Raw genomic sequence first — 24,411 nt, 5'->3', positions numbered from 1 at the left:
GCTGGGTCTTGGGCAATTGACACCGGAAGGGGAGCCAGCCGTGGGCCTAGCCAGCCAGCCTCAGCACCGGAAAGGCACGCCCCGCTCTGGCCCGGATTCAGCTCGAGGGAGGCCGCCCCCCCCCCCGCCGTTGCGGGAGCCCTTCACTTCGAAATGCATCGCGGAAAGGGGGAAATGCAGCGGATGACTCGCCTCGGATGTTTTACCAGTCCGGGTTGCGTTCGGGTTGAAAGGTCGGGGCGAATCCGTTGCAGCATCCTCGGGGGAGAAAGGTGTGCCTGTGTTTTGCAACCCCACCCCCCTCGCGAGCCTGCAAATAAGTAGGCAAACTTCGTCCCTTACTTACCTTGTGCAGAAGCCCCATTGAGTTCAGTGGGGCTGGGCTTGCAACATGCACGCGGCACGCGTTAGTTTGGGTGTGCTGGGTGTTTGCTTCCCTGTAAAGTGGCAGTGGGTGGAACTGACAGGCTAACCGAGAGCCTTGAACTAAACAAAACTCCAGCCAGTGCCCTGGTGAGTTTCCTCTGCTGATCCCTCTAGTTTTGAGGGCAAGAATCACAGTGCCATCCTGTGCTTGTCTACTCAGAAGCATGTCCTATAGAATTAAATAGGGATCGCTCCCCATTGTGTACAGAGTTGAGCCTCTGTTGGGAACTGAGTCTGCAATCCTAAACTAGGGAGTAAGCCCCCGTTAACCACAGTGAGACATACAGCCAAGTAGACCCACAAAGGTTTGTTTTGTGGGTGATTTAGTTTTGACTCGGGGATAAGGAACTTGTGGTCTTTCAGATGAGGGTGGACTTTGATTTCCATCGATCCCAGCCCATTGCCAGGGTTCAGAGACTATGGATTCCCCATCCCTGATTTTAAAGCTTGATTAAATGTTAGGGCTCCTTCTTGAGACAGGCTTGCCCCTTAATGTGTTTTTTAAAAAAACTGTCTTCCTGTTTAGGGACAGAATTAAAAGTTATTAGAATCATATAGAGTTGGGTCATGTGTAGACCCTGAAATTGAGGCTCACACTCTACCTACTGAGCTACCTCTCTCGAGCTTAAAAAATGATTTGTTAGCTACTATGGGTAAGATTCATCTAACAAACCCTGAAAACAGAAGCCCTACACAGGGACTCCCGCTTGTGCAGTGGGGCTATCCCTGCCCCCCATGTGTCCCTGAAATTGGCTGGACAATGTGTGGGTTAGCAGAGAGGGATTGCACCATCTGGTAATTATTCCCTTTGCTTTTAAATCTGGGTTTTAGGGTTAGCAGAATCATTTTCTTCTCGTTCCCTTCAGGGTGGCACGGTTCTCCCCGTTCACTGCAGTGTTTTATCTGAATTTGTATAGGACGCTGCAAGAGCAATCGCAAGCAACTCGGGTTTCGAAAAAGGCAGATAAGGATGGGGCCATAGTTTTATAAAATTATGCATGCATCATGCAATACTAGATCCTGGGACCACCCAGTTAAAACTGGATGTTGGAAGAGTCGGGGTGAGCAAGAGAAAGTTCAACTATGAAATTCTCTCTTACAAGGTGTAATGATGGACACCAACTTGGGTGGCTTTAAAAGAGAGTTAGAGAAACTCGTGGAAGTTAACGCTACTAGCCACAAGGCCTTATGTTTTGGCTCCACTGTCAGAAACGACATGCCTTTGAATACCATTTGCTGAGAATCACAGGTGGGGAGAATGCTGTTCCGCTAATGTCTTGCTTGCAGGCTTCCCCACAGGCATCTGGCCGGCTGCTGTGAGAAACAGGATGCTGGACTAGCGATGGGCCTTTGGACTAATCTAGCTGAGATCTTCTCATCTTGGTTGCTGGACTAGGCTTTAAGCAGTCCAAACAACCTATAGCAGTCCCAAATTGTGGCATGTTGTGAAGATTTGGCAGTTGTATTGTGCCATAAGCTTATGTCACAATTCAGTTTCCAGTCTTTAAGGTAACCCTGAGACTCTTGGTTGTGTTAAAACCCATCAACACCGCCTGCTCTTTTTCAGGGAGGTATTATGATGTTCGAGGTATCAATACCAGACTTTAAAAAACCCAGTGGTGCAGAACTTTCCATATTGGTTAATATTCTCTCACTCCTTCTGTTCCTCCATCTTTGTCAACACACACAGAAATCATTGATGCAATAATAGTGATTTGCACCATTATAGCTAAGTCCTTACATATATTGGCTTACGGTGCTATAACTTTGTTGCCTGGGGGAGATGCTTATTTTCCCCAGGTGAGTCATAGGCTTGTTTGCTACAATGTTGCTGGGCAGGCCAAAGAAAAGGATGCAGGATGCACCAAGGGCTCGTATGGTTGCTGTGCCATTTGGGCCTCGTAGGGTGGAAGACAGGGAGGCCAGAAGTAGGTGGAGCTAGAGTCAGGGATGCAGCCAACTCATTCTACCTTTGCCCCCGTTCTCCTCCCCTGCGGCTGCCAGACTGGTGACTGGGAGTGGCCGCTGGGACCATATAACAGGGGATCTACATTGGCTCCCAGCACAATCCAAAGTGTTGGTGCTGACCTTTAAAGCCCTAAACAGCCTCAGCCCTGTATACCTGAATGAGTGTCCCCACTTGCATCGTTCAGCCTGAACACTGAGGTCCAGCTCCGAGGGCCTTCTGGCCATTCCCTCCCTTGCGAGAAGTGAAGTTATGGGGAACCAGGCAGAGGGCCTTCTCGGTAGTAGCACCCTCCCATCAGATGTCAAGGGGAAAAGGGGGTGTGCTGAGGCTGTTTCTAGAATTCACTATTTAGGATTACAGTTGAAGGCGTTTGAGAACGCATCATTCAGCCCCCTTCTGGAAGCTATGCAGGTCCGGATGGGAGCTCCATGTTGACTACCTCAGGTTTCACGGTGGAAGAAAGGCCGGATATAACTGTGCATAAAATAAAATCGCAGCTTGCTTTATTTTTGATCAACAACTCCACAGTATATACAGTGGAACCTCAGTTTATGAACACCTCGGTTTACGAATTTTCGGTTTACGAACGCCACGGACCAATCTGGAACGGATTAATTCACTTTCCATTACATTCAATGGGAAAGTTCGCTTCAGTTTATGAACACTTCAGTTTATGAACAGACTTCCGGAACCAATTGTGTTCATAAACCGAGGTACCACTGTATAGCAAAGTTCCAACATCCTGCATGTGTTTTAAGTGTTTTGAACATGTTCCCACTCCTAGAGCCCCGTCCCAAGTATTAGACATCTTTACCTGAGCTGCAAAATATAATTTTTTAAAAAGGCAAACGGTACACACCCATAGAAACACCATGTGCAAGTACACCTATTCCTAAACCACTCAACCAGTTGCTCAAAGAGAATGACAATTGTTCCCTTCCCTGCCTTTTAAGGGGGAGGAACAATGCTATTTGGCCAGAACTCCCATAAACCCTGACCATTGGGATTGGTAGGAGTTGGTTCAGTACAAAGAGTTGAAAAGTAAACTCCACCATCTCTTATTTTAAAGCACGGATGTGGGACTTACGGCTTTCCAAATGTTCACCTCCCGCTCCTACCAGCCCCCAGTCAGCATGGCCATTGGAAGGTATGCTCCAGCAATAACTTTAGGTTAGCAAACTGTAGCCTAGGAAGGTGGGTCACAGATTTTCAGAGGCACCCTGAAGCCATCACCCCCAAAGTTGTTTGGAAGTTGATAAGTTAGGTAACTGGTGTGTTTCAGCAGCTTGGGTGTCCATGCCCTAACTTACGGTAATGGTGAATGTCTCCTGATGAGCAATGATTAGGAAACAGTGACAAATCCCCAAAAGGGAGTGGTATCTTGTTGCCTGAAATCTGTAAGTGATTTGCTGCAGCTCCTTTCTCTGTGTTTCTTTCTCTCTCTCTCTCGCATATAATTGTAGTTTCTGAGCATAAGACTCGAGCTGCATCAGATCAAGACTTAATCTCATCCAGCATCCTGTCGCACCTCTTCCACCAGTGGTCATATCCAGGCACACCCTAGCAGCAGCCTCCCCTTCTCCCCCCCCATTGATAACCTAGAGCAGTGTTTCCCAACCAGTGTGCCTCCAGATGTTTTGGGACTACAACTCCCATCATCCCTAGCTAGCAAGACCAGTGGTCAGGAATGATGGGAGTTGTAGTCCCAAAACATCTGGAGGCACACTGGTTGGGAAACACTGACCTAGAGGGCTCCATTCAGCTACTATGATTGACAGAGTACAGTCATACCTCGGTTTAAGTACGCCTCAGTTTGAGTACTTTCAGTTTAAGTTCTCCGTGGACCGTCTGGAACGGATTAATCCACTTTCCATTACTTTCAATGGGAAAGTTCGCTTCAGGTTAAGTACGCTTCAGGTTAAGTACAGACTTCCGGAACCAATTGTGTACTTAAACCGAGGTACCACTGTAAAGCCTAAAGCATTGCTGCCTCTACTTTCCCACCTTTCTGACCTACTTTCCCACCGCAGGGGTGGTATTCAGCTGTTTTACTCAGAGCAGACCTGTTGAAAATAATGGCCCTAGAGTAGCCATGCCTGTGAATTTTCAGTGAGTGTACTCGGAGTAAAACGTAGTTGTGTTAATTTTAAATGACAAAAGAAAACTACACACAAAAGGTAGAACACCAGTAAGATAAAACTAGCAGACCCATAGTACAAAACATCTCTTCTTTTTAAAAAAGCTAAAAGTTGAACAGATTTTTCTGGGTTCCTAAATGCTAACAGTGGAGATGCTGCGTGGACATGTCTGGGCAGGATGTTCAGGAAATGGGGCAGCATCACAGGCAAGGTGCAATCCCAGGAGTGTCTTTTGTGATTCAGGAACAGTTGGTCATTCAGATACTCTGACCCCAAGTTGTTACAGGCCAAAGCCAGTATGTAGATCTTTTGATTTGTGCTCATTACCATGATTCAGTTCAGACATATCTTGACTTAAGCTGAGTTATGCTTGAGCCTTCTGCCAGCACCTGCCGCCCCCTTTCCTCCTCCATTCGCTGTGATTGAAGGCTTGCCAGGTGAATTAATTATACCTGAGCTGGGAAACTACAGTTACAGGAACAGAGGAAGTGACCTTATCCATGGAGTCAGACCACTGGTCCGTCTAGCTCAGTTTTGTCCATACACTGACTCTCCAGGGTTTCAGGCAGGTAACATCCTCAGCTCTACCTGGAGATGCTGATGGTTGAACCTGCGACCTTCTGCACGCAAGGCAGGTGCTCTGCAGCTTGGCTTCAGAGCTTCCTCGATTGGAACAAACCAGAATCCTGGCCCATGGTTTGTAGTTGGTTTAAGATCTTGGTTTGTTCTGGTAATTGTAGTTTCCTAATAGGATTGACTAACTTGGAAAATCTGAGTCACGTGTGGTGGAAGGGGTCACTGGCTTCAGGCACATGAACACCCTATTAAGTCGAAATATGTCTACACCAGACCAGTGAATCCCTGTTTATAATCTGACCACTGTGTTCAGCTCCGGTGAAAGTTTTGGAACAATCGTCGGAGGCAGCTTCATCGTACACATGGACGCTCAGGTTGTGAACGTGATCCGTGCGGGAGACATGTTCACAACCCGCGTCTGCGCATGCGCTGGTCTTGATTTAGTGTTTCTGCACATGCACGCGCGCCGAAACCCGAATTGTACTGTTCCGGTACTTCCGGGTTTGGTGCAAAGCGCAACATGAAAACACACAACCTGAAGTGACTGTAATCCAAGGTATGACTGTAGTCCAGAGTTGGGCTCCCAGTTCTATCATCCCTGGTTTCTGACCAGGGAATTGGAGCCAATGAAATCTACAGGTTCCTCATCCCTGTAGTAGTTTGAATCTGGGTGTTACTGACATTGGGGTAATTGTGGCATGGTGTTTTCATTCCAAGAAAAGGGGTATCTGTTGGATCCCTTTTGAAGCCAGTGAAAGCAGCTTTGTGGCACGGATGCCCCTGAGCTTTCTGTAGTCAAAGCTGGATCTGACCACCCCTGAAAGCTGTTAGACCTGACTCTTCCAAGATGGACGGCACAATGTCCCAAATGCTGCACACCACATCTCGTCTGTACTGAGCTTCGGTTTGTTCGTCCTCATCTAACACATTGCTGTATCCACGGACTCAATATGCACTTCCTCCATAGCCAGTTAACTCATTCTGGAGTGGGTAGGTGCATTGCAGAACAGGAGCTGGGCTCTTTTGCCCTCCAGCCACTGGCTTTCATCCTCTCCTCTTTTCTCCTCTCCTGAGTAAATGGCAGAATTTAGGCCAGTACCCTTGGGCCAAATGTGTTGTGTGGTTGCAGGCCCTTTGCACACGCCACCGTTGCCATTTGAGAAGCTCTCCAACAGCTGGTCTTGCCTTCCCCCCGAGTCGCTGCTGTGAAATGAAGCCCGGAGCAGCTGTTTGCCATTGGGACAAAGTTGAAGAAAGGCTCTGTTCCCTCCCTCAGCTGTCCCGCTTTCTGGTTGTGGCCATGGCCATAGAGCGGACTGGAGCACTCTGCCGCTCTCTGCTGTGTGTTGCCAGCAGTCTGGCCAAACAAGAATTCAAAGGGGGCCGGGAAGCTGCAATCCAGCTCTGCGTGTGAAGGTCTGCCTAAGGTCCGGGGCAAGGGGCTGCGGGAGCAGCTGCAGCTCCCAGGACTGGGATGCCACACATCCTCTTGACTTGCACCTGTAGAGTTGGCCTGCGTAGCTCAGAGCCTGTTGAGTCAAACACAGCCTAACAGCTGATGGGTACATAGAAAGCTGCCATCAAGTAGAGTCGGATCATGGTTCCATCTACCTCTGCATTGCCTACACTGGCCGGCAGCAACTCTTCAGGGTTTCAAACGGGACCCTCTGAGCCCTATCTGGAGAAGTCGGGGATCGAACCTGTGACCTGCATGCAAAGGCAAGGCCCTGAGCTTGATTCAAACTCCTAGATTTGCTGTGTGCCCTGGAACAGCAGGGGGTGGTGGGGTGAAAAACATGGCTCCCGGATTCTGCTGATCTCTCTTTCAGGACTTGTTTCCCAACAACGCCTGATGTTTCAAAGCGATGCCCGAAGGGGCTTCTACAAGTGAGAGAGATGAGCAGAACCTGCACCCTTGTCCGTATCATTATTTGGCTTTGTTGTTCTGTGTTTATTTTATCTATTTATAAGAGCATTGCCCTGCTGCGACGGAAACGTCACTCGCAAGTAATGCTCTGAGGGCCTGGGCCCAGGCATAGCGATAACCCTTAGGGCAGAACATCAGCTTCTATGCATTGCAGAATAAGCAGCAAGCAGTGGCGCTGTGGGTTAAACTACAGAGTCTAGGCTCGCTGATCAGAAGGTCGGCGATTCGAATCCCTGCACGGGGTGAGCTCCCGTTGATCAGTCCCAGCTCCTGCCAACCTAGCAGTTCAAAAGCACGTCAAAGTGCAAGTAGATAAATAGGTACCGCAACAGCGGTAAGGTTTCCATGTGCTGCTCTGGTTCGCCAGAAGCGGCTTTGTCATGCTGGCCACATGACCCGGAAGCTGTATGCCGGCTCCCTTGGCCAATAACACGAGCTGAGCGCCGCAACCACAGAGTCGTCCGTGACTGGACCTAATGTTCAGGGGTACCTTTAACTACCTTTTGTTTAGACACGGAGTTGCATTGAGTTTGTGGGATTATGAATGTGCATGCACAAACGTGCACTTTGCTCTTAAAAAAACCAAAAAACCTCTTAGAAGTGACTAGATGGTCTTGGGCCATCATTTCAGGAGAACTTTGAGTGGCTGCTCAGTGTGAAGTAGCCTAGTTGTGCAGCCAGGTAGATCTCGCCATACTAACTTGCTGTCCTCCAGGCATTCCTTGGCTTGCCCCTGCTCTGGTTGTGACTTTGTGTCACCGAGATGATCTTTGGAGTGTTGCTGCTATAGAGGGCAGTTCAGCAAGCAGTGCACGAAAGCAGGACTGTAATGACCTTTTCACGGGTTTACACTTTTAAGGCACTCCCCCCCCCGCCCCTTTTATGGAATTACTCTGCCAAGATCTGCAGCTAACTCTGCTAGTTTTCTGTAGCTCAAGGCATTCATCGACTCCAGCCTGATGCTTTGTCTATTAAGCTGTTTGCAAGAGAAGCAGTGACAATGATAATGAAATTAGAGGCTTCAACTGCTGAGCACATCTTGCTTTCTCCATGTTTGGGGACTTCTTTGTATATATTTTGCGTTGTTTCTGGGCGGATGCCTTTATGCGTTTGTCAACCGGGATGCGGGTTTGAAAGCCGGTCTTCTGACTGCCGCCTATTAGTGCTCCTTGTCCCATTTTATTCTTTGGTAGGGTAACAGCAGTTGAATTTTGGTAAAATCCTCATAGAGATCTTGAGGCTGCTGAAATGGTTCAGTTGGGGGTCAAGTGGTGTTATATGTATGCTGCGGGGAGTTGCCACTTAAGCAAACTGTTTGCTGCAATTACCCTTTGCTGGACGGAATATGTGATTTATACCCTGTTCTTTGTGCAAAAAAACAAAGAACCTGCATTTTCCCAGTGTTGTATTCTCACTTGAACACCCAGTTTGTTTTGCTCTATAGGAGACAAGCTGTTCTTGCATTTCAGCCCTGGTGCTCTGGAGCAAGAGGAACGTGAGCAAATACAATTTGGTGGGATGCGTGGATGTACGATGGTCTGCATTTACTGCTGGACGCCAGCCCTTGCCAACCTGGTGCCCTCCAGATGTTTTGAACTATAACTCCTATCATTCCCAGCTAACATATGTGTGCTGGCCAAGGCTGATGGGAGATGCAGTCCAAGACATCTGGAGGACACCATGTTGGCAAGGACGGCTGTGAGTTAATTAAAATGGGGGTGGAGAACTTTGACCCTTCCATATGTGGTTGGACCAAATAATATGCTCCTGCATCCTCTTCTCTTCATGGCCAACCAGATGCCTATAGGAAACCCACAAGCAGGACCTGAGCACAAGAACACTCTCCCCTCCTGTGGTTTCTAGCAACTGATATTCAGAAGCATTACTGCCTCCAACCATGGAGGCAGATCATAGCCATCATGGGAAGTAACCATTGATTGCCTTTGTCCTTCATGAACTTGTCTAAGTTGGTGACCATCGCTCCCCCCCTATGGGAGCAAATTCCATAGCTTCACTCTCTCCTGTGCAAATAAATACTTCATTTCGTCCATTCTGAATCTTCCAACAGAAGGTCCAGAAATTCTAGTGTTTTGAGAGGGAGAAAGTCTCCTCTACCTCTGTGCTGTGCGTAATTTTAAAAATGTCTGCCATGCTGCCTCTTCCTCTGAACTGAAAACATCCTAAATGCAGCAATCGTTCTTCAAATTGGAGTCGCTCCACCCCCTTGGAACATATTGGTCCCTCTTCTCCGAACCCTTTTTGATATCCTGAGGCAAGGCGACCAGACACACAGTAACTCCCACCATTGGCCACGCTGCCTGGGACTGGCGGGAGTTTGGAGTCCAATAGCATTTGGAGGGCTGCACATTCCCCACCGCTCAGGGGATAAAGGATAGCTCTGTGGACAACTATTGGTAGGCATGAGAGACAAAAAGGACCTCATTGCTGTACTTCTGAACACCAGAAGGGCTCTCTTCCTCATGCCCTCCTTGTGAGACTCCACAAGGCACCTATCTGTCTACAGCTTCCTGGACTAAGAATCAGAGAATCATAGGGACTCTGAGGAAGGGACTCTGAGGATCATCTAGGCAACCTAAGGCCCGGAGGCCAGATGTGGCCCAATCACCTTCTAAATCCGGCCCGCGGACAGTCTGGGAATCAGCGTGTTTTTACATGAGTAGAATGTGTCCTTTTATTTAAAATGCACCTCTGGGTTATTTGTGGGGCTTGCCTGGTGTTTTTACATGAGTAGAATGTCTGCTTTTATTTAAAATGCACCTCTGGGTTACAGTGGTACCTCGTAAGACGAATGCCTCGCGCAACGAAAAACTCGCAAGACGAAAGCATTTTGCGATGTATTTGGTGACTCGCAAGACAAAGTTTTCTATGGCCGTGCTTCGCAAGACGATTTTTTTGGACGGCTTTTTGTTTGTTTTGTTTTTTGTTTTTGCCGCGGCAAACCGCGCTTCACGAGACGAAATTACCGCAAGACGAAGCAACTCGCGGAATGAATTAATTTAGTCTTGCGAGGCACCACTGTATTGGTGGGGCATAGGAATTTGTTCATATTTCCCTCCAAAAAATAGTCTGGCCCACCACATGGTCTGAGGGACAGTGGACCAGCCCATAGCTGAAAAAGGTTGCTGACCCCTGATCTAGTCCAAGCCCCTGCAATGCAGGAATGTGCCGCCATTCCTTATGGGGATCAAACCCGCAACCTTGGTGCTCTCAGCACCGCACTGTAACCAACTGAGACTAGCTGGACCTTTTGCCTCTTCCAGCATTGCTCTCCTCCTGTTCTCAGACCCAAGCTGTGCAATGGCAGGAGGAGAGCCTTAGCTGCGGGATTTGACAATTAATTGCCCGATCTGCTGCTTTTCTGCTCTCTGACCTTGTCGGTGGTGGTGGGGGTAAAGGGCACCTGCGAGGAGGCAAGTCTGCCCAGGAGGTCGGCGGGGTCTCTAAGAGAGGTCAGGCTGTGGCATATTGCTTGGTGATGACTTTGGCTGACGTTCTGACTCCGCTGACTGATGGCCTGTGCTCAACTGTCAATTGCAGTGCCGTTTCCCCCGAGTAAGTTCCTCCTCCTGTCTTTGCTGTTGTCCAGGGATGAGAAAAGCCCCCTGCAGCAAGTGACTTGGATGGAGAGCAAAGCGGTTGTTGGTCCTCACAGGAGATTATGGTTTGGTGCTGTTTCTGATTTTGGTGGTGATGGGAGGGGGGGGGGGAAGCAGTGAGCTTTTGACTCCTGATTGCAAACGGCCCAAGCACGATAACAGAGTGTTGTTTGCCTTTGCTAAGGGTTCTCTGAAGTGAGATTTCTTGCCCCCTAGTGCAGGTAGCTAGCAATGAGCGGGTTTGATAGGGTAGCGAATCGCAAGCTAACCAGTGGGGACTGTATGGAGGAGACTGGCAAATGCAGTAGGTAGAAAACCATGGCCTAATTGGATACTAATTGGAGCTTCTTTCACAAGTGAAGGAATGCTGACCATGCTTCTGAGCATATGCAAAGTAACATTCCCTCCCTGCTGTGTAATTGGAAGCAGTCCTCTGACACTTTTAGGGGGCAGGTTGCAAGATAAAACTGTGGCTTCTAGGCCTAGAGCCCCCTCCTGTTTTAGAAGGTAAATTGTGCCAAAAACTCTGTGTGTGTGTGTAGCTCTGGGTACACACACACACACACACACACACATACACACACACACAAGCTGGCTTTGTGCTCTCTGGATAAGCCAAATACATAGCTGAGCAAGATGACACATATTTCTTTCTGCTTTACCCTGGATAGCAAGAATTCATGGGAGGTCTTGTTTTTGGGAACAGTGTTTTTGGATGGCCACATTGGTGCCACACCTTGTGCCAATGTGCCGGGTTGATTGTTTTCTGAGAGCCTTCCTGAAGGAGAACTCTCCAGTGCCAAGTACGCAGAATGTTGAGACTGGGACCGGGGTGTGTGCACGATATTTATAAACATGGCAAAACAGTAGATTTAGGAAAAAAGAATCCCAAACCTCTGGAAGAGTTGCGCTCCTACAGTATTAGGCCTGTGGCTTAGAAGCCAGAGCCTGGGGTAGTGGCCTGTAGAAGCCAACACTGCATGTAAGAAAGGCAGAGGCCAGGGGAACGTGCAAAACAGCTCTCCCTTAAGATACGGAACTACAATTCCCAGCAGCCCCAGCCAGCAGGATGGTGGGAATTATAGTCCAACAACATCTGGAGCCACTACGTTGGGGAAGGCTGGTATAAACAGTGCAAGCCTTAGAAAATATTAGAAGAAGAAAAAATTTTTAGGTACAATGAGAGGAAATGTTAAAATGCATGCATAATAGTCGCTGGATGCAGAAATGGGCAGAGTTCTTAAAATCAATTAAAATATATTCTTTTTTAAAGAAAAGGTCAGAGTTCTTGTCCTTTTAATAGCTGTGCACTGAACTTTCCTTTTCTGCACCATCAGTAGTGGTGCAAGAGACCTGTCCTTTTTGGCATCTGCCTACCCTAAAATACCTGGGCACCTTAGCTGACTTAATAGTTTATTCCTGTGGATGCTAGGTTACTGGAACTGGCAGGGGAAGGGGATTTGAACGGAGGAAGTAATTATCTGAGGGATAAGTTGTGTGTTCCAGATTGCTGTCTGGCTTGGGAGTTTGGGAGGAAGTGGGGAGGGTCCTTGCTCCTCAGCCGCCAGAGTCTCCCTGCAAAAGCCTCTGTTGTAACAACTGGGCTGCTGGGGTCTAGTTCAGTTTGAACTTTGCATAGCATGGGCTGCAAGGATGTCCCCGTTCTCTAGAGTGGGCTGTGGGATTGGAACAGAATGCCCAGTTGAAGAAAAAGGAACTAAAGTCGAAACAAAACCCTTAAAAATGTTACAACTCCCCATCTTCTCCAGATTGACCATTGGTCATTATGAAAACCCACTTAACGAACAAGGCCTTGCAGCACATTTGAAAGATGCTTGGGTCTTTGGAGTTTTACTGAGTGTGGCTTTGGCTGCCTGGAAGGGTCAGAAAAGATGCTGCAGTACTTTGATACAGATATACTTTGTCTGCAGTACCAGGATCATTGGCAAAAGCAGGACTTTATAATTAATAATTAATAATAATAATAATTTTTATTTATACCCCGCCCTTCCCAGTCAAGACCGGGCTCAGGGCGGCTAACAACAAATAATATCAACACAAATATAAAAGAAACATTTCAGTTAAAACAACAGAATAATACAATGTTAAAATTCAATTTTAAAATTTAAAATCTACGAATAAGATAAAACCATTATAAATAAAACCTTAGGGGAGGGTAACCGTGGGGTCAGACTGCGTCAGTCCGAAGGCCAAGCGAAACAGCTCTGTCTTGCAGGCCCTACGAAAGGATGACAAATCCCGCAGGGCCCTAGTCTCCTGGGACAGAGCGTTCCACCAGGTCGGGGCCAGTACTGAGAAGGCCCTGGTCCTGGTCGAGGCCAGCCTAGCCACCTTGTGACTCGGGATCTCCAATATGTTATTATTTGTGGACCGTAATGTCCTCTGTGGGTCATACCGGGAGAGGCGGTCCCGTAGGTACAATTAGTTGATTCCCCCCCCCTATAATATAGCAAAATGTTTCACACACATACATGTGCAATTAAACCAAGGTGTTTGGATTTAAATCCCACCACATGGAGATTCTTGTGTTAAATTGTTGGGTTTTAGCCTGATTGAATTTAAAGTTTTGCTAACTGTGCCCTTGATGAGACTCCTCGTTTCAATCGAACTTGCTTCTCTGTGGGTCTTTGCTTATTTCAGTCAGGCTTGCCACTCATTCAGTTTGTTTCCTAGAGGAAGGAGGTAACAAATAAGAACCATTGAATAACTAGAACATGTTTGCTCACAAGTGAGCAGAATCTACTAGCAGCCTGCGTTTCCAGGAGTCTAAACTCTTAACTATGCGCCGGTTCACTTGAGTAGTTACCTGCCTTGGAAATCCTCCTACTATCTGACTTGTTAGGAAATTGTAAATTGTAAAGGTATTTTGTTAGTTACAGCCTGTATTCTGATAATTTGAGAATGTTATCATGTGCCTACTAAAAGGCAGCTAACTTTTTTCATTAAAACTTTGTTGACGTAAACACATACAGAATACAATAAAAAATAATGGATATGGCAAATAAAAAGGAATGTGAAGGTAGAAAAATAGAAAGTAGAAAAATAAAACACAGATACAGAGGAGGGGTAAAAAACAACAACCAAGAAACTGCTGAAAATGCAATGCCTCATTCAGTTGTCAGATGTGAGAAGAAGGTGAGTCAATTCAGTTCTCAGTAAAACCCCTCCACATGCTTGTCTGTAGTACAGGTGGTGTAGTGGGCTGTTCAATTGAGTTAGCATAGCAGAGAAACTTATATCATCTTGAGTTAAAAAGGACAAGGCACTTGATTTTGACAAAGCACTGTACATAGATTAAAAACAAGGCAGTCTTTGCCCATGTTTTGCTTTGGCTTTCTTAACACCGGAGCTTCAAAATTGGGACTGTCAGGCAAGAGGCACTGCTATATGCTTTGGGTGGTATTAAACCAGGCTTCCTCAACCTCGGCCCTCAAGATGTTTTGAGACAACAATTCCCATCATCCCTGACCACTGGTCCTGCTAGCTTCACTCTCCAAGCACCTTCACTGGTGCTTCTGCACACCCAGAGTGTTTGGCCCCAGTCAACAAATGCTGCAATTAACTGCTCTACCAGCTAACTGAATTAATAATAATAATAATAATAATAATAATAATAATAATAATAATAATTTATTATTTATACCCTGCCCATCTGGCTGGGTTTCCCCAGCCACTCTGGGCGGCTTCCAACAGAAAAATAAAACACAATAATCTATTAAACATTAAAAGCCTCCCTGAACAGGGCTGCCTTCAGATGTCTTCTAAAAGTCTGGTAGTTGTTTTCCTTTTTGACATCTGTTGGGAGGGCGTTCCACAGGGCAGGCGCCACCACCGAGAAGGCCCTCTGCCTAGTTCCCTGCAACTTGGCTTCTCACAACGAGGGAACCGCCAGAAGGCCCTCGGTGCTGGACCTCAGTGTCCGGGCAGAATGATGGAGGTGGAGACGCTCCTTCAGGTATACTGGACCGAGGCCATTTAGGGCTTTAAATTAAAACTTTCACTCCTCCTTTTTCATCAGAATTTGTGTACTGCATGGTAAGAAACCCACTAGGCAGTCTACGAAAATACAATGTTCATAATACTACAATGCCTTTCATTATATTTAAAATGTATACTGGATTTTGGTGCAATATAACATCATTGAACATATGGAAGTGCATTTTGCTGAATCGGGCCATGGTTCCAGCTAGCTCAGTATTGTCTACTCTGGCAGCGACAGAGGGCTTTGCCGCCACCTGGTACCTGACTGTTTTAAACTGGGGGTGTCAGGAATAGCATCTTCCACAAACTTACTGTTGAATTCTCCCATAACTTTGGATGAGACATATTTAGCCACTGTAGTAACAAGAAACAAAGCACAAACAACAGTTGTAAAGTTTGAACAAATCCACCTGAAGTTCTCGATGTAGAAATTCCCTTAGTTTTTCAAACTGTCCACTAACGGGTTTGCTTGTTTGTAAGATTTATTACATACCCTTCGCCTAAAGGTCCCAGAGCGAGTAGCAGCAATGCAATCAAAAACAAGTAAAAGAAGTAAACATTTTATGTGCAATTGCAGAAACAAGTAAAGCAATTCCAAGCAAAAACAGCAGAGTTTAGATTAACCAGAGGAGAAGAGGTGGGCCCTGCAAAAATGCCTTAATTGTTGAAGGGCCCAGGGTAAAGATGGGCACCTTCAGGATTAATAAATGGGACTATTCAAAGGAAGCAACAACTTGGAAAAAACATGTGTGTGAAAATGAGCAAATTGTGTGCTCATAGGCCCATCTCTTCACTCGAATCAGCTTGATGTCCTTCAGATGTTTTGGACTACAGTTCCCATAATCCTTTAGCCATGCTGGTTGGGGCTGATGGGGGTTGGAAGTCCAACAACATCTGGAAGGTTGATCATGGCCGACATAAATAGTTTGAGGGAAAGGTGTTCTTCATGATCCTTATACCTCTCTACTTTGCATATTTAATGTTTTCCCCCCAACCGCTGGGTGAATTATTCCCAGTTTAAGGATTGGTCCTCCCCACTCCTGCTATCCAAATGTAATTGCCATGCTTGAGCAAGCTGCCTCCAGGTTTCTAGCTGCCGGTTTGCTTGCTTGCTTGCTTGGTGATGTGGCTGTGTTTAAGAGGAAGAAGAATGTGCTCTTGAGTGCAGTTGACCCACCTACAGAAGGCGGCAAGCAACTCCTGTTGATTGTAATAGGTTTGACTTGCACCGTGTTCCTATATAAGCAACAGAGGCATGAGAAGCTTTTACCTTGGAATTTGAGCATACTTAATTTTGCCATGTTTGAAGAAATAGTGCATCTCAGCTACAATCAGGTATATTTAAACGAACTACTTATTTTGCTTAACGTTTTATTACAAAAAGATATAGAGTGCAGTTGCAAAACATTAACAAATCTTTGGTACTTGCCATTTTAATTTGCAAAAAAAAAAAAAGGCGTTTATGGTTCTCATTCACCCTCTTCAGGTGAAGTGCCTCGCTCAAGACCACATATTATGGCAAAAGTGGGACTTGAATCCAAAACCCTGAAAAGAGGTGTCTTGGAAGCTGTACGGAAAACATAAAACGAAGTGATGGACAAGCCAGTAGAGCAGTTGCTTGTTTAGTCTTCTGGGTTGGAGAGGTGCAAAAGCTTCTTCTTTTTAAAAATGGCTTTTTATTGAGTTTTAAATTGGTTATTCATATACATATTCTATCCACTCTTTAACATATATTATACACATACTGTATTAAAAAATCAAACAATAACAATATTTCTACAAACGTCTTTCTCTTTTCAACTGTTTTTCCTTATTGCATTTCTAATACATAATATATCTCAGGGGTGGCCAACTCCCAAGAGACTGCAATCTACTCACAGAATTAAAAACTGCCCCTTTTTTAGGGGTTCAGGTCAAAGTTGTTGAGCTTCTTTTAGGGGGAAAGGGGAACAGCCACTCACCAACAGATCGCTGTGGAAACTAACAGCCTCACTCAGTAAACTCCAGATAGGTAGCCGTGTTGGTCTGACGTAGTCGAAAAAAAATTAAAAAAAAAATCCTTCCAGTAGCACCTTAGAGACCAACTAAGTTTGTCATTGGTATGAGCTTTCGTTTGTGAAGAAGTGTGCATGCACACGAAAGCTCATACCAATGCCAAACTTAGATCTCTAAGCTGCTACTGGAAGGAATTTTTAAATTTTGTTTCAGTAAACTCCGTCTTCCGTTCTGCAGATCATGCGACAGTGGGGGGCGGGGCCAGATTCTAGTTTACCAATGGAAAGGGACCCAGGGATCGACCACGATCTACCAAAACCTCCCAGGGATCTACCAGTAGATTGCGATCGACCTGTTGGACATACCTGATATCTTATCTATCTGATCTTTACTTTGCAAAATTTAGTTGAAACATATCAGGGATTTTATTTGAGAACAATGTTTTTCTAGATAATCTTTTACACATTCCCACTCCTTTTTGATTTTTTTGGTTTGGTTGGTTCCTAATTGCCTCTGTCATGCTTGCTAATTCCAAATGCAGATACAATTGTGTTTGCCATTCTTCCTTTGTTGGTGTCCTATCCCCCTTCCGATTTCTAGCGATTAACATTCTTGCTGCTGTTGTAGCATATAGGACCACCCTTTTTCGAGAGGTGCAAGAGCTTATGCCTATCAAGTGGAGAGTTTGTTGGACTTCCGACTCTGGTTCAGATTTCAGGTGATGGGAAAGGCCTCTGCCTGAGACCTTGGGAGAGCCGCTGCCAGTCAGAGTAGGCTACATGGACAAGCTTGCTGGGTGGCTGTTTGCCAAAGTAGGCTCCCACTCTTGCCCCCTAAGTTGTTCTTGGTAAGAGAGCTGGCCTTTGTGTTTTGAAGGACTTAATTAACAAAGGAGGCAGGCCAGCCGGCTAGGCCTTGGAGGAGCTAGCTCAGCCTCGATTTGTTTTGCCATGTTTGTGAAGCCGGCGTGGTGCTGTCGGAAAGAGCAATGAGTGCCACAGATAAAGAAGAGCGACACATTTAGCAGACGCCTGATAAAAGGCACCCGACACATTGCAAGTGGGGGAAAGATGAGTTTGTGCTTCCCTCGGCCACATTCATACCATACGCACAATGCTGCTTTAAGCAGCCAGGGCTTCTTCTCCCAAAGGATTCTGGGAGCGGTCGGTGGTTAAGGGTGCTGAGAGTCATGAGGAGATCCCTGTTCTCCTCAGAGCTACAGTTGCCCGAGTGGCTTAACAGCCAATCCTCCTTCACAGGCAGCAACTCTGGGAATTGTAACTCTCGGAGGGTAACGCGAGTCTCCTAACAACTCTCGGCACCCTTAACAAACTACATCTCCCAGGATTCTTTGGGGGAAGCCACAACTGTTTAAAGTGCTATCATACTGCTTTAAACGTATGGTGTGGATGCGCCCTTGGTCAAATCAAAAGCTTTCGGTTTTGGCTGTATAGTCCTGCTGCAGAACATTATCATTGTTGTTTGATGTCATAGGACTGAGTCCTCACTCATCTCATCCTCTATAACCTTTCTATCAGATTGGGCAGTCATACTCTTGTCTTTTGACAAGATGTGCTCTCTATTTTTAAGCTTTCTTTTCCCCCTCCCTCCCTTGTTGCAGAGTATGATGCTGTCTTCGTATTTCAGGCTTTGTAGCTGAGAAAGAAGGCTAGAAAGGGGTCGGGGGGGGGGGAAGGGTGCTGGACTACCTAGGCCTGATTCTGCAGGGCTCTTGAATTAGGTAACTGGCTCAAGCCACCCCCAGTTTGCTCCGGGCTGTGTCTCCAGGCCGCTGTTTTGGTTAGTGAGCTTCAGGATTCTTCTAGTGAAAAGCAAAGTGGATGCCTTCCCTCCAAAGTCCTAAGGTTTGACCATTCCTGAGCTGTTCTAATCCAGCATCACATTTTGCAGCAGCCAATAGTTGCTAGAAGGTGTATATGGTCATGTCTGGCTTCGAACATCACCCGATTTTCTGTTTCTAGTCCCTTTCCAAGCAAAACTCCTCAACCCAACTTCTGGATAGCTCAGTTGGTTAGGGTGTGGTGCTGAGATAATGCCAAGGTTGCAGGTTCAATCCCCATATGGGGAGAATTGCAGGGGGTTGGAGTAGACTAGACTCCCTTTCAGCTCTACAATTCTACAATAATATTGCATTTTAAATGAAAATTCCCCCGGAGCCCAGAGCAAGGTTCTGCGCTCAAGTGTAGCAAGCTTCCTTCTGCGGAGCCAGAATATTGATCCATTTAACCCTGTATTGTCTCTGGAAGCCACCTCTCCAGATTTCCACAAAAGCGTCTTGTCCCAGCCCCTACCTGGAGATTCCAGGGATTTGAAACTGGGATCTTCTGCATGCAAAGCAGCTGCTCTAACACTGTGCTACGGACTTTCTCTTAATGCAGTTGCGGAGTACGCACAGCCTTGATCACTGACAGGCAGCAAAAATACTAACACATCTATACCCAGGGCTTTGATTGGACGTGTAGGAAGGATAACCACAGATAATGCTGTCTTGGTGTCTTCTTGATGATAACAGAGGGTAGATGCTCACAAAGCAAGCGTCTCTTTACCCCTTTTGCCGCTGGGGCTAAGGGTGTTCAGTACATGCGTCCCCTGGAAACATTTTGGAAAACTGTTCCAAAGAGTAAGAACATGAGAAAAGGATCACTGCTGAATCAGGCCAGAGGCCCATCTGGTCCAGAACTCTGTTCTCACAGTGGGGAAACCAGTAAGCAGGATTCGGGCGCGAGAGCCCTCTCCCCATATGTGGTTTCCAGCAGCCGGTATTGAAAAGCATTGCTTCCTCTTGACCGGGGGTCAGCAAAATTTTTCAGCAGGGGGCCGGTCCACTATCTCTCAGACCTTGTGGGGGGCTGGATTATATTTGGGGGGGGGATGAACGAAGGCCCAGGGGCTGGATTTAGAAGGCAATTATGCTGGATCCAGCCCCTGGGCCTTAGTTTGCCAACCCATGCTCTTGATTATAGCCAGAGAGCAAAACCATCATGGCTAGTAGCTTGCTATTTCAGGGAAGCATTGGGAAGGTAGCAACTTGTGCAGAACCGCGTTGGATCTTCATGTGGGCATTTGGCAAATCTATATAATGTGGGCTGCGATAATAGACCACATGTGTAAAGCTGGTTTTTGCCCGTTTGTGAATACTGCTAAAACCAAGCCACACCCTCTCGCGAGAGGCTGGGCTCCCTCTCCTTGGGAACCAGGGTCTTGCGAAGGTCCGCACCTTGTTGTTGACCCTCCCCTTTTCCTCTCTACCCCACAGGCCTATGAACTCTCCACCTTAACGGGCACTCAGGTGTTGCTGCTCGTGGCCAGTGAGACAGGCCATGTCTACACGTTTGCCACGCGGAAGCTGCAGCCCATGATCACCAGCGAGACGGGGAAAGCGCTGATCCAGACATGCTTGAACTCTCCTGACTCTCCTCCTCGGTCAGACCCAACCACTGATCAGCGCATGAGCGCTACGGGCTTTGAGGAGACGGACCTCACATATCAGGTGTCCGAGTCAGATAGCAGTGGAGAAACAAAGGTATAGACACCCTTCCTTTTTCGTGCTGTGGAGGGCTTGGAGGGGTGGGGGTGGGGATTATTCCTACAGGTCTCTGGGGAGGGAAGAAGCTTTGTGCTTGCAACCATGCCTTCTACCTTGGAGAAGGTTTACCTGGGAGGATTACAGAGCACAGGTGGGCAGATTTCAGGCTTGTTGTCTACTGGTGTGTGTGTGTGTGTGTGTGTGCGCACACACACACACACCATAGTCCAAGTTTACAATCTAGAATGTAGAATTAATAAAACAGGATCCCTCTGAGCAAGTTTTGGGTATAGGAATTGGTTTTTTTAAATACAATAACTCATTTGAGCTTGCATTCATTAAAACAAAGTTCCTTTTGTGTTAAGAGTTTTACTAAAGCTTTTCATTATACAGCAAGATATAGAAAACTGATGTGAATAACAAACAGAAGCAGCTACAAAAAGTACAAATAGAATACAGAGTCCTCTCTTAAAGGTGGTGCTTAACCCTTCCTACCCACAGAAATTAATAGTAGCCCTTCCCAGCTCTCACCTGGGATCGTTATCCTCCTGGGAGACCAACATTTCCCTTCCGGTTTCTCCAAACCTTTGCTACTGTAATACACTTGGGAAGCAGTAGCCCTTGCCAATCTCTTTATTTATTTATTGCACTCACCTCCCACCTATCCTCCAAGGAGCTCAGAGTGGTTACGGTCCCTTCCCCTCCCATTTTATCCTCACAACAGCCCTGTGAGGTAGGCTAGGCCAAGAGACGATGACTGGCCCAAGGTCTCCCAGTGAGCTTCATGGATGAGAGGATTTGAACCCTGATCTCCCAGGCCAAGTCCAACACTCTTAACCACTACACTACTGCAAGTCACTCAGAGGTTTCTCAGTAGATCTCGGTATCCCCCAGCAGATCTCAGTATCCCCTGCTCAGATCTCCCATCCCCTGCTGTGGAGCTCAGTGTATGTTGCAGTACTAAAGTCTCTGTGTGGCACATTTACACCTGGAAGATGCCTCGGCTCCTTTGCTTCTGTGCACACCAGCCTGTGAATCTTGGTTCTACATCCTGAGCCATTAAAGTTAACTCCCTAGTTACAAACAAAAGTTATGGGCATTTGGAGGAATGCAACATGTTGGCTCTTCAAGAGCAGGGCATCGGGCAGGGAGTCTGGATAAATTATGGAAAAATTATGAATGTTGTGGATTTTTCCTTCTCCTATCCTAATAAAAAAAAACTTGGGATCACAATATGAAATTGCTTGGAAGCAGGCTCAGAACAGACAATTTCCCCGTGTACATAATTAGCTTTTGGAACTCATTGCAACACAATGTGGGCATGACCCTTCGACAGATCTAACCCCTTGTTGTTTTTTAATTAAGCAATGTTAGCTATTAGCCATGGTTTGCAAAACAGAGCCTCCATGCTTAGAGGCACTGTGCCCCAGGGAACAAATGGATCAGGGAGAGGCTGTCTCCTCTTAACCAAATGCTGGATGAGACACATTGCTTAGCCCCATCTAGCATGGCGGTTCATACGGTCTTCAATTCGAATGTTGACATTTGTCTCTTCCCCCAAACCTCCCAACCACCCATCCATGATTACCATTGTAGGAGAGAGGAAGAGTGGAGATGAACCTGTATTGAGGGGGACTGAGCATCTGCAGCAAGGGAGCCTTCTGTTCTCATCAATTGGCCTCCATGCTCCTTTTAGAACATTGGATCTTCCAGGGTTCTGAGTCACGTGGGGTGCCGACTCAAGTAGCAAGAGACTCTGCCCGTCCAGTAGAGGTTCAAGCCTCCCACATGGAAAGAGCCACTCCCCCCTGCATGTGTGAATGATTTGAGAACCTGTTCAATCAGGCCAGTGGCCCGTCCAGTTCAGCATCCTCTTCTGGCCGCCCAGGTGCCAGTGGGAAGCCTGCAAAAGCAGGACATGAGCACTAGCAACACCCTGCCCACCTGCGATTCCCAGCAGCCAGCATTCAGAAGCATTTTGTTGCTGACCGTAGAGGCAGTGCCCGGCCATCGTGGCTAGTAGCCGCAGATAGCCTTTATCCCCCCTGAGTTGTTCCAGTCCTCTTTGACCTGATGTAGCATCTCCACCCACCTTGTCCATCCACGACACTTAGGTCCAGCCCTGAGGGCCTTCTGGCGGTTCCCTCATTACAAGAAGTGAAGCTATAGGGAATCAGGCAGAGGGCCTTCTCGTTAGTGGCACCCTCCCTGTGGAACGCTCTCCTGTCAGATGTCAAGGAAATAAACGACTATCTGACTTTTAGAAAACATCTGAAGGCAGCCCTGGTTAAGGAAGTTTTTGTGTTTTTAATATTCTGCTGGGAGCCGCCTGGAGTAGCTGAAGCAGCTCTGTCAGATGGGCAGCATAGAAATAAATTATTATTAGGCCATCCAAGTTGGGGGCCATCCCGCTTCCTATGGGAGTGAGTTCTATAGTTCAACCATTTGCTGCACGAAGAAGTGCTTTTTAAAACCTTCCAACGTTCAGCTTCAATAGATGTCCACCAGTCCCTTGTTGCAAGAGAGGGAGAAAACTATTCCTGTATCCTCTGCCACCATGCCATGCATAATTTCATAAGCTTCCATCGTGCCACCTCTTTACTTGCCTTTTCTCTAAACTAAAAAGTCCGAAACTCTGCAGCCTCTCCTCCTATAGGGGAGCTACTCCATGGAATAAGGCTTCAGAGAATCAGACCCCCTCCGTATTGTTATTAGTATTAGTATTAGTATTATTCTGGCTTCGGTAATCTGTGTTCTTGGCAAGTCTATGGGCCAAGCCTCCTTTTGTCTGTAAAGATTCATATATAGCGTGACTCCTAGCATTCAGTTGTCTCTCCCTTACCTCCTCCTCCCTCCTTCCCTGGGACTTGAGTAGTTGTGCCCTGTCAACTCTGCTGGAGCTCTGCCGAAGTGGAAGCAGGGCTAAGCCTCGGGGCAGCACGGTCCTGGATGGGAGATTGTGGGGTGGGTTGAGGGGGTGCAGAGTAACAGGTGCTGCTTGCCTCCCTCTCCCCCCCCCCCCGGCCACCCCGTGCCCCTCTCCGAGGAGTCCTGCTTTTCGGTTATCTCTCCTTGGGCGTCTCTCTGCTTGCGCTCATTGATAAAAATTTGATTCTGCCTCCGTGGCCATATAAGGCCTGGTTTCCTTCCCCGGAGTCCCTGGCTGGGCCCCTCACATTCCTTATAAGCTGCAGCTGTCTCTTGCTTTGGTGCTGTTTTGGAAGGGGGCAGGGAGGACACAGGGAATTGAAGCACTTGGCTGAACAGACTATTCCTTCTCTCCCTCTCTCTCTCTTTCTCTGTCTGTCTCCAACCAGCTCCTCTGCTGGCTTAACTCACAGCTCGCTTCCCAGCAGCTATCGTATCAGGAGCGACAGCGCTGATAACGTGGAACAATTGCTCCCCTTCCCCCAGGAAGCTTAAAAGGTCTTGGGGCTGCTATCTGTATGACTTTACTCTGCGTTTATATAGCACCACCTTGAGACGCCAGAGTTCTTCATGCACATACATGCATCTCAGAAAATACGGAATTGTAGTATTGGAAAAGGGACCCCAGGGTCTTTTAGTCCAACCCCCTGCAGTGCAGGAATCTCAACTAAAGCATCCATGACAGATCCAACCTCTGCTTAAAAACCTCCAATGATGGAGAATCCACAGCCTCCCAAGGGAGACTGTTCCATGGTTGAACAACTCTTACTGTCTTAAAGTTCTTCCTGATGTTTAGTCGGAATCTCCTTTCTTGTAACTTGAAGCCACTGGTTCGAGTCCTACCCTCCAAAGGAGAAAACATGTTTGCTCCATCTTCCATTGCACAGCCCGTTATATATTTGAAAATGGCTATCGTATCGCTTCTCTGTCTCCTCTTTCCCACACTAAACATTCCCAACTCTCTCAACCATTCCTCATAAAGCTTGGCTGCCTTCCTCTGTGCATGTTCCAGCATGTCGGTATCCTCCTTAAGTTGTGGTGCCCGGAACTGGACACAGGGCTCCAGGTGTGGTCTGACCAAGTCAACAATCCTCTAAACCTCACAACAATCCTGTAATGTCAGTGGCATTGTTGCTGTCCCCCCCACCCCCCACCCTCACCCCTCCAAGTGCAGATGAAAAGGTTCGGGCTGAGAAGAGTGTGTTTTGCTTGAGTCCACTTGGTGAGTTGAAGGTAGGATTCAGCCACAGATTTGCTGGCTCTCTCCCTCTTTGCCACCAGGGTTT

The 24,411-nt window shown here is 47.1% G+C and overlaps 1 protein-coding gene across 2 annotated transcripts in view; it reads left to right on the top strand.

Moving 5' to 3' along the window:
• Positions 1 to 24,411, top strand: part of SRF (serum response factor) — a 68,572-nt gene that overhangs the window by 1,085 nt on the left and 43,076 nt on the right. For both annotated transcript variants that reach the window (XM_035111160.3, XM_035111159.3), the window contains exon 2: positions 19,928 to 20,194. In XM_035111160.3, coding sequence (XP_034967051.3) covers positions 19,928 to 20,194 — 267 coding nt within the window. The remainder of the gene's footprint in view (positions 1 to 19,927; positions 20,195 to 24,411) is intronic.

This window comes from Zootoca vivipara, chromosome 3 (assembly GCF_965207765.1).
Source record: "Zootoca vivipara chromosome 3, rZooViv2.hap1.1, whole genome shotgun sequence".
NCBI lineage: Eukaryota > Metazoa > Chordata > Lepidosauria > Squamata > Lacertidae > Zootoca > Zootoca vivipara.
This window is presented reverse-complemented; position numbering and strand designations above follow the sequence as displayed.